This window comes from Perna viridis, chromosome 1 (genome assembly GCF_037379345.1).
Source record: "Perna viridis isolate PV_CMFRI_1.1 ecotype Kerala chromosome 1, ASM3737934v1, whole genome shotgun sequence".
NCBI classification, from domain to species: Eukaryota; Metazoa; Mollusca; class Bivalvia; order Mytilida; family Mytilidae; genus Perna; species Perna viridis.
The window spans coordinates 35,823,777-35,843,684 of NC_142445.1; the positions used below are offsets into that span (position 1 = coordinate 35,823,777).

The 19,908-nt window shown below is 34.7% G+C and overlaps 1 protein-coding gene across 4 annotated transcripts; it reads right to left on the reverse strand.

Moving 5' to 3' along the window:
* Positions 1 to 169: 169 nt before the first annotated feature.
* Positions 170 to 19,823, reverse strand: LOC148628548 (prostaglandin E2 receptor EP2 subtype-like). 4 transcript variants are annotated; one of them, XM_088589833.1, is made up of 4 exons: positions 12,592 to 13,296; positions 8,465 to 8,889; positions 4,221 to 5,072; positions 170 to 813 (listed from the first exon to the last, which is right to left on the reverse strand). In XM_088589833.1, the coding sequence occupies exons 3-4, from the start codon at positions 5,043 to 5,045 to the stop codon at positions 262 to 264; spliced, it is 1,377 nt and encodes a 458-aa protein (XP_088445959.1). In that variant the 5' UTR covers positions 5,046 to 5,072; positions 8,465 to 8,889; positions 12,592 to 13,296; the 3' UTR covers positions 170 to 261. The 4 variants fall into 4 exon arrangements, with proteins under 4 accessions (XP_088445959.1, XP_088445978.1, XP_088445968.1 ...); XM_088589852.1 differs by lacking the exons at positions 8,465 to 8,889; positions 12,592 to 13,296 and adding an exon at positions 19,628 to 19,823; XM_088589842.1 differs by lacking the exon at positions 8,465 to 8,889 and having other exon boundaries at positions 12,592 to 13,297.
* Between the last annotated feature and the right edge of the window lie 85 nt (positions 19,824 to 19,908).

The window sequence follows — 19,908 nt, forward strand, 5'->3', positions numbered from 1 at the left end:
CAAGACGTTTAACTTTACTAATACAGCTAATTATCGTACGTTTTAAGCTTGTTACAGGTTAACCTAAAGTTAAAACATATTTTTTGTTTCTTAATCAAATTCCTCATGATGAAAAATATGTGATAGATGTAATGATAAAAAGGTCTACCTGAAGCATTCACTGTAAAAATATAAACAAACTTTTTATTAGATAAGATTTGATTGATGTGGGTCGTCAAGAGCTGCCTGGAATTAAGAGGTACCGAAATGTCGGATTTATCATCATAACATTGTTTGTTGAGAAAAGACGGCTGGGGAACTATGTAATCGTTTCATACGTTTTATCTGACAGTTGCTACCATTTGCTGGACTAAAGTTAGTTAGTATTACTCCATTACTGCAAGGTGCGTTCGATTCGGAATGTTTGTTTTCAAACTGATTTTCTGTCATATCGTTTCCGACGGAAAGAGACCTGAGGAAATGTTTATTTGGTTCGAGACTACCCTGTATCAAATGGGAAGTACTCGTCATACTGTCGTCACTCTCACAGTGTTCATTGTGTGGGAGGTCGCAAATGACCCTAACCTCAACACCACCTTCAATGTCAAGTGTATCACAGTTACCTCGTTTGCTGATTGTGAAGGGTGGCACCGTTTCCACATGCTCCTTGCACAGAAATCGTTTGATATGTTTAGCTATTCTTAATAGTCCGGCATGTCGCAAGAGAATGTATAACCATGGATCCAGAATCTGGTTGATTCCCGCCATTAGAACACTTAGAAGATCGGCAGCATTGTTTTTGCCTGGGACAATCTGATTTACAAGGACATTAATCTGAAAAATATGAGCAAAACAATTATTATGAATAAGTTTAAAAAGGATATATGTCTTTACAAAGAATGAATATGACACACTTATTTGTAGTACGTGATTTATTTCTACAGGAAAACAACATTTCGATAAAAACCGTTATTTCTATATACGATATGTAGGGGAAGTGCGTCAAGTACAGATTCACCTAAGAAATATACAAAAAGAAAAAGAAAGAAAAAGGGATGTCCAATATTTTAGCAACTTTCTGAAAGAGTAATCAAGAGAACCAAGATTCTAACATATTCAACAATAATTGTTTTATTGAAATTTTGAATCTGACAATTCAACTTTCTTGAACTACTAGGTTTGAATTGTCCGATTCCAATTTTTTATAGAACATCTTTCTGGAATTCATATTTATGAAAAAAAAAAAAGTACTAGTAGGAATCACACGAAAGTTATTTAATTAATCGAAACAGTTTAGATGACTCACCATTTACAGATCTCTGAATCCTTAACTTCTAACCACAGGCCCCTGTTTTAGACAGAGCCTCGTCCCTTTATTATTACATGTGGTAGTACTTGGTGGGCGAGATTCTGTCTGATACGGGGGTCTGTGCTACATGTACAAACCTTTTTTTGTTACATATGGCGTTTCTTAAATATACACCATTGAGAAAGCTGACAAAAATATAAATTGAACAGACACTGGTTGATTCTTAGGTGAGACTGTATTTATTATACAGCGTGGACCAGGAAATATAACTTCAAAAAACGGAAACGCATGTATATATCGCTCAAGATATATTACAAAAAAGTCCACAAATACAACTTCCTGTGTCATATTATCATACAAAACAGACACATCTTCACTTGAAACTATTCTAATTATTAAAATTTTGGTAAAGCAGGAGGTATATACTAGTAATCAAATGCATGGCGATAACAATTTTCGAACAAGCAGGTTCATTTCACAAGTTTTTGGTAAAAAACATCTTTCATCGATGCGCACTTTGTATGAACCAACAGTATCATCATAACAATGACAAAAACAAATGGTAAAGATAAAAACAAAAGACAAAGTACAAACAAACCAAATATACATGGTTAAAATGACACCATTATGGTTTTGTCAAAATAAAATACGAGATTACAATTAGGAAGCGTTCATTACCCAGTGTAACAACCTGGAAGTGGTAAAAACTGTCATAAAGCAGAATCATAACGTATAATCCTACAACAGTGTAAATAATAATTTTTCATGGACGTCATCCAACTGCTAGTCAAATGATTGTTTATTATCGCAGTACATGATGGTTTAATAATGCTTCATAAGCGGATTTATGCAGCACTGTTCCGGGAAAATGTAAAATAAAGGGGGATATTAAAATCATGCAGAATGTATTATATTTTCAAGCAACAATTTAATAATAATGGGACGAGCCTGGTTTTTTCTTTTTTGTGAAGAAAGGAAGCAAAAAACTGAATTTATACACTGCAGTTGACCCATCTTACAGAAGTCTGCAATGCGTTTTTAGGATACGTACAAATAAATGGATATATGCGGTATTTCAACGTCCATTTGATCAAATATTCATAGTTCAGAATTTGAGTATTTGACAAATCGAGCTGACCCAGCTACAAACAAGTTATTCTATTCACTGTAATAGTGAAACATATATGTATGCGAGGGGGTGCATTATTTGTACTACTCATTGAAAAGGCGGATAATGGGGAAGGGGGCTCATATTTCTCACTTGTTTTTCTTCGTGAAAAATATGCCCTTGGTTTTGTAAATCACTGGATCCATCCAAATATCAAATATGCAGCCTGACTACTATATAAAAATTTCGTATTTATATACTTGTCGGACTGTATATAATAGTAGGAGTAAGAGTGTGTACGGAGTTTATTTGGCATGTATCGGACGTGAATCGAATTCTAAGACCTGCGTGCTATTATACACATACTGCCTTTAGTAGAGGGTGTTGCGCTGTAGTATCACACGAGACGAAGTCGAGGGTGATATATTTACAGAGTGAGTGTGATACGATGCGTTACACCCCCTACTACAGGCAGTATGTGAATACGAGAGTGTGATATATCGTGACGTCGAGGGTGATATATTCTAGAGGATAGTGATATATCGTGTGATATGTCGCTGCCGTCGGTGTGATATATCGATCCACAAATCACTGTTCAGTGGGGGCAGTGCAAGTAAGGATGCGCAGGGAATAGACTAAAATAATTCATCACCCATTACCCAATCAGAATTCAAGATTTTTGTATGAAGTATAATACATTATAATATCACCGATGTTTTCGATTTCGTTAACCCCGTACAGGTCCGGGTGTTATAAGAATAGGCCTGCAGCAGCGCTAAGCTTGTCGTAAAAGGCGACTAAATAGTGCACAGAAACATAGCCGGAGGCTAGGCGCTCTGCCCACAGAGCAACTGGGATGTGTGCCCCAGGTGGTGGAATGGGGTACCCCTGGCGTGTTACATGCTGGGGTTGTCAGGCTATAATACGGATAACCTGACCGCAAACCATAGTGATGCACCGTGTTGGGAAAGATGTCACGTTCCTCGCACGTTAAAGAACCCTGCTGTGGTATTCGATACGATTGCGCTCCGCCACAGGAGGCTAAATTGCCTGACCTTATCCATCCCTCCCTTTTTCTAGTGGCAATCAAAATTTGTCGACCCTATTATCTTTGTGTCCCATCCTTTTTTTTTCATTTCATCATCATTTCATGTTCATTTTATCATCCACTTCATGTTCATCGTCTGAATATAGCTGAAATATTGCTGCTCGGACGTTAAACCCCAACAATCAATCAATCAATCAATCGATTTCGTTAAAAGCTTCAACCATATGATTCAAGATCGTGACATTAATAGTCACGCCACGCATCTTTGTTTTTTAGTATCGTGGTAAAAATGTCAGACCGGGATCACCATTTGCTTAATGTATAAATGCAACTCATTTTTTCATGAAATTTAGTATTGAATCAATAGTTCTCATTACTTAATGAAAAATGTCATAAACTTCTATATGCATTATAATCAAAAACCGGTCATATGATCCTCAACAAAAACGAAACAGTCCAGCTAGATGTTTTAATGGTAACACCAAAATTATCGATGAAACATCAGATGACGTGTTTAAAGTGCACAGGTGATAACAACTAAATTGTAGCTGCACTGTTACATACGCCAGACAACACATTTGTAATTCAAATGAGATACAAATACTGCACAAGCCTAAAGGCTTCTTAATAATAGATAATGTAACATAATTGTTAAAAATGTACTTTCAAATCATACAAAATATTAAGACATATTTTTTGTTCACTTGTTTTCTGTTATTTCTTGCTATTTTTTTTTTAAATGTCTTTAAAGGTTGCTTGATAGATTGAATACTTACATTTATTGGAAGCCAACATATAGTGAATACTGTTGTAATTGCACAAAGAAACACAACCAAACTTCGTTCAACTTCTCGTTTAATGGAAGATTTCTGTTTCCGAACACCGTTGCGGCGGTCCAGTGATGGCGAATTCTGAATGATCCGTTTACGTCTCATTTGCAACAAAGTGACAACTACGACAATATTACAACACAAATTCATTAATATCACAACAATATTCAAAATTGCAAATGAATACGCATATGCTATGTCTGTTCGACTTTCTCTATGGTAATTCAAAAAGCACCAAGAACCCGGATATTGTCGTTCATAACTCCCAAATCCAATAAGTGGCAATGTGCAGAAACAAGCAACAAATATCCATAAACCACAAACAACAAATGCAGCTTTCCTTTTGGTAACAGTTCTCTTGTAAAAATATGAGAATCTTAAAGCCATTACGCGTTCAATAGACATGGTACACACAAGCAGTGGTGTTAAAACACCAAAGAATATCATCACAAACGCATGGTAAAAGCACAAAGGTTTGCCGCCAACCCATTGCAAATTATTGGCATACACAACAATGGCGACTGGACTAGTTAAGCATATTCCTATTAAATCCGTGCACGCTAATCCAGCTAGAAGTGTATAGAATACTGTTTTCTTAGCCTCATTTGATGAAGTATAAAGCACGACCAAAGCGAGGATATTTCCAAGAATGCCAGTTGACATCATAAGCGTCGGGGTGACAATGCTTAGATTTTGGTGAGTCGTGCAGTTCTCGCAGATGGTTCCAATTTCTGTCCTGTCCGTCATGTTAATTGTTAGATTGTAAGCCATCTTCTAGACAGGCTTCCAGCACGGAATCTGTAAAGCATAAAAATACAAATTAAACAGTGTCTTGTATATATATGTTATATAACGTTGAAAGAAAAAAAAAATTGTTTGCGTAGAAGGACCCTTTTTGTACAGTTCAAAGCACCTTTGTAACAATACAAGCAAGAAACAAATCGACTATTTCAGGTACTTTTTATTTCAGGCGAGCGCCTGTGAAGATGAACAAAATCCTTTTCAATTAACACACTCGTAGCAATAAGCACTTTAAAAGTCGTGAGTCTAAAAAACATCCACTACAAATTTCTGCCTACGGGCCCGATTAAGATTGAAATTAGATTTCAGTTTTGACTGAAGAAATTCCATGAAATAAATAACTACCAATGATTCAAACATTTAAGAAATAAGAGTATAAGTTATTTTGAAAAAATCTACATTAGGACACGAGCAGATTAAACAAATAAAAGGCGTTAATCCGTCAAAAAATATGTATTTGTGCATGATGTTTCGCCCCTTTTATTGGAAAGGGGTGGAACATCATCATCATCGGAAGATTTAACACTATGCATCATTGGCGGACGGACGTACAGACAAAAAATGTATGTCTAAAAAAAGAATTCAAGATACTACCTCAATACCAAAGTTCCAATTTCTACATTAAGTTAGAAACATTGGTTGTTTTTTTTTTTTTCACACAATTGGAACAGGTCAGTAGAGCCGCAGGACTAAAACTAAATTCACTAAAATCACCTACTTATTAGATCCCTCTGATACAAGCTTGCTCAATTATTTAACTTAATTCTAAACGTTATATAAACGGATCAAACTATACTTGAAGAGCCAAAGGCAAATCAAATAATATGAAATGGTTTTCATATCTATTTGTGAAGTCATTTATCAAAATTATCCTGTACTTGACAAAAACACAATTTCGTAGTTTGAATAACATTTTGACATTTTGTTTATTGACATTATTGACATCTAAACTGGTCACTGGAGTGACCAAGTAATGGAATCTCCATAACCACGAAGATAACATCAGACATTGAATACAAGTTTCACATCAATCCCTTGGTAAATTTAATAAAAATGTCGACGTTATCTTCGTGGACTATAACAGAGACCCTAGTTGGGTTGAATCGTTCCATCGATTCGTGATTTGAAAATTTTGATAACATTGATTTATTATTTTAATATATCTTTTTTTTTTTAATTTGAGATCGTGACTTCATAGTGTAATATTTGACGGTTTAAATCATATTGAAACATATGGCGAGTTTTTTTTTCCAGGTATTTTTTTTCACATGCTCATTAACGATATGGAATTGCTTTTTCTAGTTCTCAGACTCACATACGTTTTAAGTATTTAACTATAGAGATATTCTGCTAATTAACTGCCATTCTATCAGTAATTACGGCTGAGGTCAGAACCTAATACAAAACTCACACAGCTAATTTTTTCTTCTTTCAAGAATTTGGAAGCTAAAAACTATATAGTTTTGTGTTAAACTGTTAAAAACGTACCTTGTATAGTTTTATACCTATTCACGGGCAGATCCAGACACTTTGAAAGGGAGGGCTGCCAACTGGGGTTCCTCAGAAAAAGGGGGGTACTAGGATATTATTTGTAATTTTTTGTCAACTTTACACATGGAAATAACAATTTTCCGATAAAAAGGAGGATGCCATCAACCTTCATCCTCCCCCTGGATCCGCCACTGCTATTGTATTGACTTCTATTGCATATGTACCTCGTAGTTTTAGATCCATAGCACATACCTCGTATAGTTTTCGACCCATAGCACGTACCTCGTATAGTTTTAGACCAATAGCATGTACCTTTTTTTAGTTTTTGACCCATAGCACGTAGCCTTGTATAGTTTTAGACAACTGCATGCATTTCAGGTCCTTTGATCAATCGAGCAGACCCTACATTGTCCGACAGGCTAAGTCGGATTTTTATTGTACTAGACTATCCCTACTATCCAACAAGCCTCATGTTAAAGCATGTCACCCAACTCGGACACTTTTTTTCTGACTCATTCACTCGGGTCTCTCTACTTTAAGTTATATATGCGACATGTTAGTGACTACTGACTTTGGTGTGATCTTGACGAGGATCGAACAAACAACCCCAGCCTCCCCGCCCTGTCGCGAACACGCTACGAGACCATCAATGCGGTTCACAGATTCTTTTGGCATAAAAAGCACTTGTTTCAAGTACGTAATTTCTTGATGATTGTGGAAAAAATTGAAATCCATTACAAACTCTTACGATTCTCTAATCTTACTTCTGAAAAAAAAACATATCCGCCGGTAAAAACCTGTCAACATGTAGTAATTCTGAGTTCTGTGAGCACCATAATGTGTAATATAATTGAACTGTATACATGATTTTTATATGACATTAAATAGTTATTGCTTCAGTTGACAGATAGTTTTTATGATAAGACGGGAGTGGAAACTATATTGTTTGTTTAGTTCATCTCACACTGTTGGTGGGAGAGCCCACCATGTAGTTTTTTCGGTTTGTCAATTGCTTAATGTATGGTCCTTAAGGAGGAAGGCCCGGGGTAAGGGACACAACTCTTAAAATCAGTGATATGTTTGTATCATATTCAATTTCACTAAAACCTTTCAAGCTTTCATTTGAAACAATATAAAATAAATCCAAGTTAGTTTGAAGCTTACATGAGGTTAATGTAAAATGCTGAATACAAACGTTCCAATGATTTGTAACAGTTGAGTCCCTTACCGTAAGTCTACCCACTACACCTACAACTTAAGAGGTTGGAATTCTGTTCCTCCAGGCACCAAGTCAGAAAATAGCTTGCCAGACAACCTCTAGCATTTCTGGAGTAGTCTATACCCCCTTAAATTGCTTCCGACATGAAGAATCAGCTAGATTTTTAATCAGCAAAATAAAATTGGCCAGGATGCTGCATGTCTCAACAATACTCTGATCATACCCTTATACATGTATGCAAAATGAACTTGTTTTGGTACAAATTGAGGAAGTGGTTTATATCCGGCGGTAAAACATTTGTACAAAAGCTACTGCGTCAGTTCTGTAAACATTCCATAAGATTGAAGAAGTGAATGAAATTAAAATGTGACTAATGAAATACGAAGGTCAACGAACCGGTAAACACGTTGTATTATTTAGCGCGTTGTGCGTTTTAAATTGCTTAAACCTTTTGGCGTTGACTTTGTATACATATAAAGAACGAAACGTATCAACATTAAAAAAAATATGCTTTGCTAACCATAAACTGGTAGTGTTAATACCTTATTGTTGCATTTCAGAGAGCGATTAGTGGGTATCTTGTTTTGTGTTTTTCGCACAAAGGTAGAAGTCTTGTTGAAATCACGAAAGTGTGACATGAGAGAAAAAAATCATTTGAAATACTACACGATTCACGTACCTTTTATTGCTTGATAAAATCCGACAAAAAATAAAACTATTTATGTTTTGATCTCTGAACGTTCCCATCACACTTCATTCTATATGATTTGATGTACATTTCAGAATTGATTTCATATCAAGTTAGAAGTATTCTGTTTATCTCCCGCTTCTGCAAACATCTGTAAAAAGCCTTTAATGAAAATGTCCCATTCTACAACTACTTCAACCACGAATAATTTAAAATTTGCCTAGTAATTTCCGAGTTCACAAAGTTGTATCAAGTAGCTGCGAATAATGATTATCTTACAATCACTGTATTGAATGCGGTTATCGAAATAAACTTGACACGATGTTACCTCAATTAACTATGACCTTGTCTGTCGATAAGATACGTTGACTTTTAAAACAGGTGGTCGGTTCTAAAAGCAAAAGATAGTCCAGTCGCTAAAAAATTAAATTAGATATCGATAATTGCAAGCTACACACTTTATGAACTTTTTTGATAGTAATTACATAAGTTTCCTAAATTTAAATTCGAAAGAATAATTTTTGAGGCATTGGTATGAAATTTTAAAATATGAATTATGAAATAACAGAAATTTCACTCAGGAGGCATTAATGTTTCCCTGTGTTGGTCAATATGACAACTCAATATTATTTGCTTACATTATTTTTGTTCGATCCGCCAACACGTGAAAATTAATAAAACAAATATTACGCTTCTGTTCCATACAATTTTGAAAGGCAAGTGATATAATCAAAAAAGACTCCCGCTTCTAAAATTTTCTTTGAATCTATTCGTAAAAATATATTACTGTTGCAGTATATTGCGTTTACCGTTTTCGTAATTTTGAAGATGTTGGTGTTGTTTTTCAGGGGTGAATTGCAATTTAATTTAATTGAAGGTACTAGTGTTAACCAACAGCAAGCATCGCAAACATCCTCCGATGCCATGCTTTCACTAAGTGATCTCGTGTTGCAAATGATTTATATCTTCCGCATAAACATAATTGAATATGGAATTTCATGAGCCTTGTAAATTAAACTAGATGTTTAGTTAATCAGAATAACATGTATATACTTTTGTCATTCACAGATGAACAAATCTACGCGTACACTCACAAATTTTAAAGCCAGTTTAGCTACTATAAATTACTCCTAATTTGGTAAAAGTCGAGATATTAAAATGAAATTAAAATTGTTGTGACCTGCTATTCATAGGTTTATTCATAAAATAGCCGTTTAACTTAATATGTATCTTCATTCGTATTCATAGCTCCTTAAACAGGTTGTGGATAGGTCAAATTGCTTTTGTTAGCAGGTTGTTGTTCTATATCAGAGGTTTAACCATTTTCAGAGGTAGGCGCAGGCATATTTTGGCAATCCTTTGACTTCTTTTCATATGCTATCATCTATTGTACTTTTAACTTGTGTCAATACCTCATTTAAATCATACTTATATATGAATATTCAAAACATGACTACAATTTGTAGTATTTTTTTTTTGATAGACTGATATCTAAATCTTTATATCACTTTTACGTGAGTGGTCTCGTTGAACCATCTGGAAATTTTGCATAGAACACCTCTAAACACCTATATACTGGTTGATCTTTTAGGTATCTATTTAAAAGAACCATAGTGATGAAAGGAAAATGGTGAACCTTAAACCAGAAGCAGTTTGTTAGGAAAGGTTACCCGAAACTTTGGGCAACTTGAAATAATTCAAATGATTCTTGTGTGGTCAACTAAAAAAAAAAACAGACGCTTAGGGGTCCATCTATAGAGAACCAAACTTCGGGCAACACTCGGAAAAGGGATTAATATGCTTGTATCTTGTTCTCCAATTTACTCTGTAGAAATCTTAATGTCTATTATCTCATTCTTTTTGTTGTCTTCTCTGTCATTCTCGTGACACAGGATATTAATTTGGTTTGAGAGATGACAGCATGGAGAGAAAAAAGTAGGCAGTTATACAAAAAGATACAAATGATTGATTTTAAGTGCGATGGACTGGCAATCTGCGTGACAGTGAAATGACCAAACAAGATTAACCTGAGGGTATAAAGTTAGGCAATATAAAAAGGTTGTTTGTTGAATGTCGATCTCGTAACGCAGGAGATACGTCAAGAAATATTTCTGAATTCTTATCGTCTTTTCTGTTTGTCTATAATACAAGACCGCTGGTAGCGCGTACTATGAAGAGTACCGGAAAAGGAAGTAGGAATTTTCAGAAATAGAATTATCCTATTTTCCCGAAAGTTTCGGTCTATTTTTATTTTTATTTTTTATTTTTTTGTCTGCTTGTTTTCATGAAACAGGTACGTTAACTATGTTTTATGGCAGATGTTTACAAGTACCTTGGAACATGAGAGTCTTAATTCCTCACTTAACTATCGTAGTACTGTTTGAAATTCTGATTTAGTGGATTTCTATACTCTCTCAGTTTTCGGCTGTAATCTCAAACAATATGATGGTGTTTTACTATAGAATGTACAAAAAAACCTATTGACTGCAGAAATAATCAAGTAAATTGCAATTTTTATCGACTTATCGGTAATGACGCCATTATGGAGACTCTATATCAAGTATCTCATTACGAACTGCAATAATGTTACAATAAAAATAACTTTATTTTGGTATTTGTTTTCAGAGCCTTCAATATTCCATCACAACCAATTTGATATAAGTGACCATAAAGTGAACTTCTACCCACACTGCATTGCAAAAACGATTGCAAAAAAACCACGAGTGCAAATTAAATTGGATGTTTGTTTCTCTACCAGAGGACTTGTTGCCTTCACACATGTGGTATAGGCAAAGTTCAAGTTTTCAGACAAGTATACTCTAGTCCGACAATCGGATCCCATCTAGTGTTGATGTGTAGAAAACAACATCATACAGAAAAAAACAAATTAGCGAAGACGGGTACTGATTTGAGCACAAAAGAAAACCATGCGTTCATTTGCGAAATATCTGATAGAAAACTTCAAGTGTTGCTCGATAATTGACTGAACGGTACTTTTCCCCCATTGACGACAATAATGGAATTAAAAAAAAAAACATTCGCCCTTTTAAACAATGACGGAACCTAAACTGGCTTTTTTCAGTTATAACTTTGGTTACAATAATACGACTCCATCTTATCTAATCGGCAATTCAATTCAAGTGCATGCTTTACGTGGAGCAAGATGCATTTGTATCTAGGTTGCTAATAAAACAAAATTACTACTATATTCATACCGTCATTATATACGAATAAACTTTGGGTTACACAATGTATTTATTACTTTGTCCCGTTTTATTTTTTTTTTTTGTTTTTTTTTGTTTTTTTTTGTTTTTTTTTGGGGGGGGGGTGTTTTTGTTTTTGTTTTGGCTTTTTTGTTTTGCTTTTGTTTTGCTTTTTATAGTTAATTTGAACGCCAAATAAATATAAGATAGATACCAGTAGATCGTCTTTGTTAGTAACAAGCTTACCCCTAAGTAGATTGTCAATTTAAACCGTCTTGCAAGACCTTAGCAAGGATTCATCTGACATGTGGTAGGTTGTTATAGATATTAGCCTAGAAAACTGAAGAGCATGGGTTGACTTAACACCACAAACAGACGACAAGGGTGAGAGCCTTGTGCACATTATCATTGGGATTGGTAATGTTTGTCTATAAACTGACGAATTAAAAAGAAAATTTATCGGCTTCCATTTCTTTAATATCTTCGATATCTGAGCATTATATTGCTCACGTTATTAGGGTTGACAATCCACTTTAAAAGCATTAACTCTTGTGCAAATATTTGGCCTTACGTAATTAATGAAAACAGCGGATTCAGGTCCGATTTCTTTGTTTATTTGTATCTTTTCTACGAATTCCTTGCTGAAGTATTTACGCTCACTTTTGTAAAGAACTAGGACGTCCCAAATCTGGACCTGGAAAATATTTTATTTCAATCACACCACATACACCTTAGGAATGGTTTGACAAGATTACTTTAAAACGCATGGAACACATGCCCTTCTCGCTCTTTTGCGTGTTATATTTTTATAAGGATTGCTATACCCATTCAAATGATAGATAACAGCAAATAAAAACAAATACACAAAAAAGTTACCAATTTATGGTATAAGTACGTACGTCAAAATTAACTCACCCTGATACATAAGAAATAGATCCATTGGAGAAATAATACATTTTCCTCTATAATGTTTAGGCATTAAAAGCGCAAAACCCACTACAAGCTGAGGTGGTCTAGGTCGATTCTTTTTATTTCTGTTTTCAATTGCGCTATAAAATCAATTCCATCGACAAGAACTAAAATTGTATACTTGCAACTAATAACAATCCGCCAAGATCACTAAACTTAGTAACATTTCCTTTTCAATTTTGTATCAAAATACAAAATATATCCTATGGGACTATTTGAATACCATTTAGAGAGGCCAGAGATCACAGATTGCAGGTATGATTAATCATGTCAGTTTTGTCTACCCGTTATGACGCTTTCCATAGTGTTTGAGGCATTATTTTATTTACTTTCCAATACACATTCTTTGGTTAGCAATGTCCATTTCAAATTGCCGTCATCCGACTAATAGATGAGTTAGTTCATTTCATGATCGCTGCGATTATCCAGGTATTGTACAAAATTCCATAAACTCACATAGAGATTTTTTTAATAACTCCGCGCGTTAAAATCACCCTCATCAAATTTTATCCAAACACTTAAAAAAACTTGATAAAATTGTGACCTTCACATGTAAACACAGATGTAATTTGATATTTAGCTTCATTCGTTTTCAAAGGGTGGTAAGTACCTTTCCAAACTTTGATTTCCTGTGAGGAAGTTAATTTTGAAATATTCAATGATCTTGTCATTTTATGATCAAACTACATTATGAGTGTCAGTCTCTGTAAGGACCAGGCAGTGGGTGAAACATGGTATGAAATAAAACACCATTTTTTTAGAAGTTTACTTTGACTATTTGCACCATCAGAATCAAAGAAATAATTCTACATACCATTTTGGTAAACTGAGTTATAATTTCATTGAAATTCACTGAAATTAAAATACTTCAAGGGCAGATAACTCTGTCAAAAACATCATTTTTCTAACATTCTATTGAAAAATTTCTGAACAAATCCAGAGATTGAAGAGATCAAATAATGGTATTAAAAGAGAGAAAGCATCCTTGGGTGGAATCATATTGTCAGATCGGTGGGTTTTTGAGATGCATGTTTCTGATTTTTCCCATTTTCCCTGATTCTTACAAAAACTTGCACTTACGCAAAATCAATACGCGATAAGATGAAATTAAACGAAATTCTCGCATAAAGGTCACCGAATAAAGAAACAACAACAAATCAAACAAAACGCGGAGGGACTTTGATGATTGTTTTTAAAGAGCAATACCAATGCACCCAAAGAAGCTCATGGCGCCACTTTACAACTGATCAGTATATATACCCGGACGATGGAGGGAAATCAAAGGAATCAGGATTCGAACGCATAATCTCAGTGGCAGATCTATAGTGGTGGTACAGGGGTTGGCACATCCGCTTTTTATTAGAAAATTTGTAAAATTAACAAAAAATTAATTAATAATGTCCTAGCACACCCCCTTTCAAAGTGTCTGGATCCGGCCCTTAATCCAGAGACGACGACTAGACCAAGAAAATAGGCACACACACCAAAGAGCACGAAATGATTAAAATAAATAAGCAACGGACTCCACTAAAACTGGGAGAAAGGACCAAGCCTCAATATTCAATCTACATGGTCGCAAAAATTGCAATACTGCCGGTCAAATCATGTTTATTTATGAGTAGCTTTCATCTTCACTAATCTTCTAGCCCCGTGCAGGTCCGGGTGTTAAAAGAATAGGCTTGCAGCAGCGCTAAGCTTGTCGTAAACGGCGACTAAATAGTGTTAGAACCCTAGCCGGGGGCTAGGGCGCTCTGCCCATAGAGCAACTGGGATGTGTGTCCCAGGTGGTTGAATGGGGTACCCCTGGCGTGTTACATGCTGGGGTTGTCAGGCTATAATACGGAAAACCTGACCGCAAACCATACTGGTGCACCGTGTTGGGAAAGATGCCACGTTCCTCGCACGTTAAAGAACCTTACTGTGGTATTCTCCCGGAGTAGGAACCATAGGCTCCGCCACAGGAGGCTAAATTGCCCGACCCTACCCATCTCTCCCTATTTCCAGTGTCGACCCCATTGTCCTTGTGTCCCATCCCTTTTTCATTTCATCATCATTTCATGTTCATTTTATCATCAATTTCATGTTCATCGTCTGAATATAGCTGAAATATTGCTGCTCGGACGTTAAACCCCAACAAACAAACACTAATCTTCTATAGTTGAGGAAAAAATAGCAAAAAGCATTTCGACCCCTATGTTCTACTTTTTAAAAACGACGGTCATGTTTTTTGATCAATGAAATATTTAAAGTTTTAAACGGTCAGTTTGTACAGGATGCCCTATTGAACAACTATGCCAACCTTCATTAAAATATGTCGCATGGTTACAGAATAGAAGATTTCCAAAGTCGCACACGTGAAAAACGACAAAAAAATCTGTTTCAGGGGCCATAACTCCTACATCTGACAAATCATTTTGAAAAGTCGCCATAGGTCCATCTTCTGATGGTGAAATAAATTACCCTCCGTCAGAATTTTGCTAAATTCAACGGTTTTTAGTTATTTGCAACAAACTGTCTTTTGACACCCATGTCCTATTTTTAGTAACAGTGGCCTTTTTTGGGCGTTTCAAAAATTCTAAGCAATCAGTTTGTGAAGAATACCCAAAGGAACAATCTTACCAAGTTTCATTTGATTCTGAAAAGTCGTTTCAGAGAAGATTTTTTAAATAATGACGGCAAAGACAGCATAAAAGTGTCAAAAAGGCAATAACTCCAACATGGGTCAACATATTTTCCCCAAAATTTGACCACAGTTATATTTCATCATGCTAACACTTTTACCCTTGTGTAAGAATTTGATAAACCTAACGGTTTTGGAGAAATATGTGAAAAACTGCTGTCTGACCGATATGTTTTATTTTAATTAATGGCGGTCATATTTTTCGACGTAGCACGTGTAAAGTCTGTCTTCAGGGCGTTCATTTCAGTGGATCAATTATTTCTACCTAAAAATAAAACTACACTTATTTACTTAAAGATCAAATTAGTATGGAATCTCTTTCTTGATATGTTTACTTTAACTATTTCACCTTGAAGGTACTATTTTATCTAAACGTCTGATCATATTCATGTGTATATAAGTCAATAAGATTCTTAATACTTTCATGTGTATAACGACAGAGGGTCACTATCTTGGAAATGGCGATTTAGCGAGCTTCAAACAAAAAATCACACATGATATACTTTTCGGTATAATAAAATGATATTTCTTGTGGATCAAGTATATATTTTATTGATAGAAGAGCTAAGCTAACCTACAATAGGGAGTCCCCGCAGAAGAAAAAAAAATTGTCTCCTGAAGGACCCTGTGATTCCGGTTGCATAGTTCAATGCATTCTGATTTGTATACATGTTTGCTATACCGACTACAGCTTTTTAAAATTTTATTCTCCTTCATTTTTTAATGAAATGGTCTAGTGGCAAAACATTCAGACATCTTGCGCCAAAAAGACGATATAAGCAGGATTGTTTCTCCAGGCTGACGACTTGCTAAAAATTAAAATTATAATTACACCCATGCACGCAAAATAACTGTGTGAAACCTCTGAACTCATAATGGTGATAGTAAAAATAGTTATAAAAATTCCAACTTATATTGAATAAAACAATTTACAGTAGTATCAAACTTTTTTTTAAATATTGAGGTTGAAAGTCGTATCTAACTGATTTCCCGATCGGAACACCTCAGACTTTTTAGTTATACAAAAGAAAAACGTTATTATTCAGTGTAGACGAAATGACCGAGTAGTTCCGATTGATTGATTTCCCTGTCACTGTTTTTCATTTTTTTTTTCTTTATTTTGGTTGTGGCTTTGATTATTTTATTACATTAAATCTACGAGCGTAGGTTCCAGATTGAATAGACCGATATAACATATAACGTACTACTACATCATTCAGCAGAACAAGAAGTTGTAACCTTTGCCACGTATCACCTGAAGACATTGAGTTCTGAACTGCTGAAACCATGGAGCATCTTAAAAGTATTAGTACAGGCATATATAGACGCCACAAAACTTGAAAATTACTTGGTCAGAGAATATCAGTATGTTGTATTAAGTTCTAAGACAGAAATTGGTAATACAATTGAATTTTAAAACATAATAGTACAAACTCAGAACTTTTGTAGCCTGTACTGAAGCCTTCATGGAAAAGCCGAAATTCATTATCATTTTTTTTTCGAACTATTGTGTCCGAAAGATTAGTAAGACGGATGAAAACTTTCAACTCAGTGACAGAACTCACATCTTAAAGCGCACGTTGTTCTAACCGTCTTATATAATCACAAAGAACGTGTAAGAAACGGATCATTCTTCCTTACAAATTATTTTTCTATGTCAAAATGGATGTGAAAGTTCTGTTAGAGATTCCTTTGATCTTGGCACAAATACGGACGTAAAACGGTGATTCGATCTTCTCGTAAATCATTTTTAACGCAATGCATAGCTGTAGTTTGATTAAGACCGTAAATCTAACGAGCAAACGAATTACTTGAAATATTTTTACTTTATCAATCAGTGTTCCCTTCTATCAACTTTATGATAGGAAAATAAAACTGATTAAACGAAGATGTATGCTTATTTGCTTAAAACACTTAATCGGATTTCAAAATAATGGATTAGAAACTTAAATAACACAAGTCCTGATGCTACGTCAAATGACAAACGAGTCAGTAACAACTTAGCGAAAAAAGTAATAATATAAAAACGTGACACTATAAAGTCAAACTTCTTTCAAAATGTTCTTTTTTAAGGAGTTGAAATCCCAATTTAATATGAACTGACACGATTCTAGTCCAAAACAAGAAAATTTGTAGATTCTAAAAGATAAGCGCATTACAGCGAGTACTATAGTTAACTTCATGGAATATGTTTGTTTGTTGGGGTTTAACGTCCGAGCAGCAATATTTCAGCTATATTCAGACGAATAAAGTTGGTCTTCCCTTTATTAAATAACATTCACCCGATTAACTTCCTTGAGATTTACAGAGATTAAAACTTTCTATCAAACATATATGAAACATCAGATGAATTTCCTTGGTAATTGTCCAGTTTCCTACCTAAGCCCAAGTTTCCCTTGAGTCAAGTTTTCTTGGTCAAAGTCATATGTTGACACTATTAAGTTTTTGATGGGTATTAGTCAAAGAAAATGTGGGAGTCAGTGTTTACAAACACAAAATAGCTCTATTCTCAGAGAAAGACTTTATTACAACTTCCTTTTGCCTTTGTGTTTAACCATTTTGAAAAGAAGAAGGAGAAATTTTGCTGGACTATTATCTTTGTCACCTTACCCTTTTACTTTGCTATTCCAGATAGGTTCTCTGTTCTGAACTTTGTTATATCCACAATCATTTCATTAGCCCCAGAAAGTTTTCGCATCATTGCAAAGCTCAACTCAGATTTGTCAATTCCCATCAAAGTCCGTCCAAGTTTCAAGAAAAATAGGATGAAATTCAACTCCAAGTCCTTCTAAGTTTTTGATCAAAGTTTTCTTTGAGAGTGGATACTATCAAGAAAGCTTCAAAGATCTTCCACCAAGAAAAGTCTGATAGTGTCAACAGGGCTTAAGAAATTTTATCAGGTTATGGCCATTCAATTATGGGAAGACCAGCTATATTCCCGAAGTCAACTATATTACTACGTGGCGCTGAATGGGACTCTTGTGGTTTTGTACTCAAAATTCAATTTTGTACATGCAGAAAAAAGTGAGTTTTGTTCAGCAAAAATGAGTTCAGATTAACAAAATTTATAACATACTACAAATTCAAATTTTGTCATACAAAGTAATCTTCCAGTGGACAAAAGTTACTTTTGTCATGACAAAATTCACTTTTGTATCACAGACTTTACTTTTATTACCTAATTTGAATATTGGGTGGTAACAAAGTGTATGAAAATTAGTTTAGTTTTGATTCTGTGAGCTACTTTGCATACAAAACTGAGAAATATTTAATTTTGTCATAACAAAATCACCTTTGCATGCAATTTAACACAAAATTCACTTAAATGTCACAAAAGTCAATTTTGTATGCAAATTAGTTTACAGAATCCTTCGGATAAGCAAACGATTTCTCTCATCACGATATTGTAAGGTTTCTCATTGAATTTAGTAACCGCGGGTCTCGCAGACGCAGGTTTCTGATTACTTCGAGCAAGGACATATCATATGGGTGATGAGCATAAACGCTTGGACCAAAGTCGGGCAGATTTGACGATCAGGATCCATATCTTCCATTACCCGGATTACGCCAAAGCCAGCACTCCACAGTTTAGTTTAGTTTCGCACTTTTGGCTAGGGATGAAAAATGACATAAATGGAAAACGGTGGTTGCTTTAGTGATTAAAAATGAAGAATCTATTGTTGATAAAACATTTTCTGAAAAAAGGGGACTTTTAAAAGTATTTTGCAATGTTTTATATATTTTCAATGTTGAAGGGGCTTTTTTTCAATGACAATTTGACTTCATTGTGAAAGTGAAAGTAAGTCAATTTTTTACCATGCTAAATTTAATAAGTGGATTACAAAGTGAAATAGCTCAAAATCTAACCGGCGATGCCCATATGAGGAAGGGGTTTTTGAAGGGAAAAGTTTGAACAGTTTCAGGGATTGAAATAAAAATTTCAGATATTTTGCGGGAAATTTGATATTTTTAAACCTGATTTTATGAACTTTTTTGCAAATTTTCGCATACTTTTGCATGGTTTCTATGGTAACCCTATATGCTGTGGGTAATTTTATTCCAGAAAATTTTTACTGCATCCTGAAGGCCTTGGCTTGGGCTATTTCTAAATATATAGATTTACAGATGCTTGACAATTTTTTAAAGTGATAAATGTTACAAAGCATCAGATTACAAGACCGAAATTAGGCAGTTCTACAATACTGTGGAGTGCTGGCAAAGAAGGACGTCATATTAGAATAATCAATATTGTACAAAATGTCCTAAATCTGACATATATACTTTATTAGGTATTATACTTACTTTTGCAGAATAGCGCACCAATCAAATGCTATTCCCTTGCTCGAAGTATTCGGAAACATGCGAGACCTGTGGTTACCATGTCCCATAAGAGGCTTCTTACAAAATCGTGATGAGAGAATAGAATGCATTTGCATATCCGAATGATTCTGTAAACCAAATTGCATACAAAATTGACTTATGTGACACAAAATTGACTTTTGTGTTAAATTTTCACATCTGTCCCCGCAAAAAAATAATTATAATTATAAAATCACAGGATGCTAACTAATTTAATCAACATT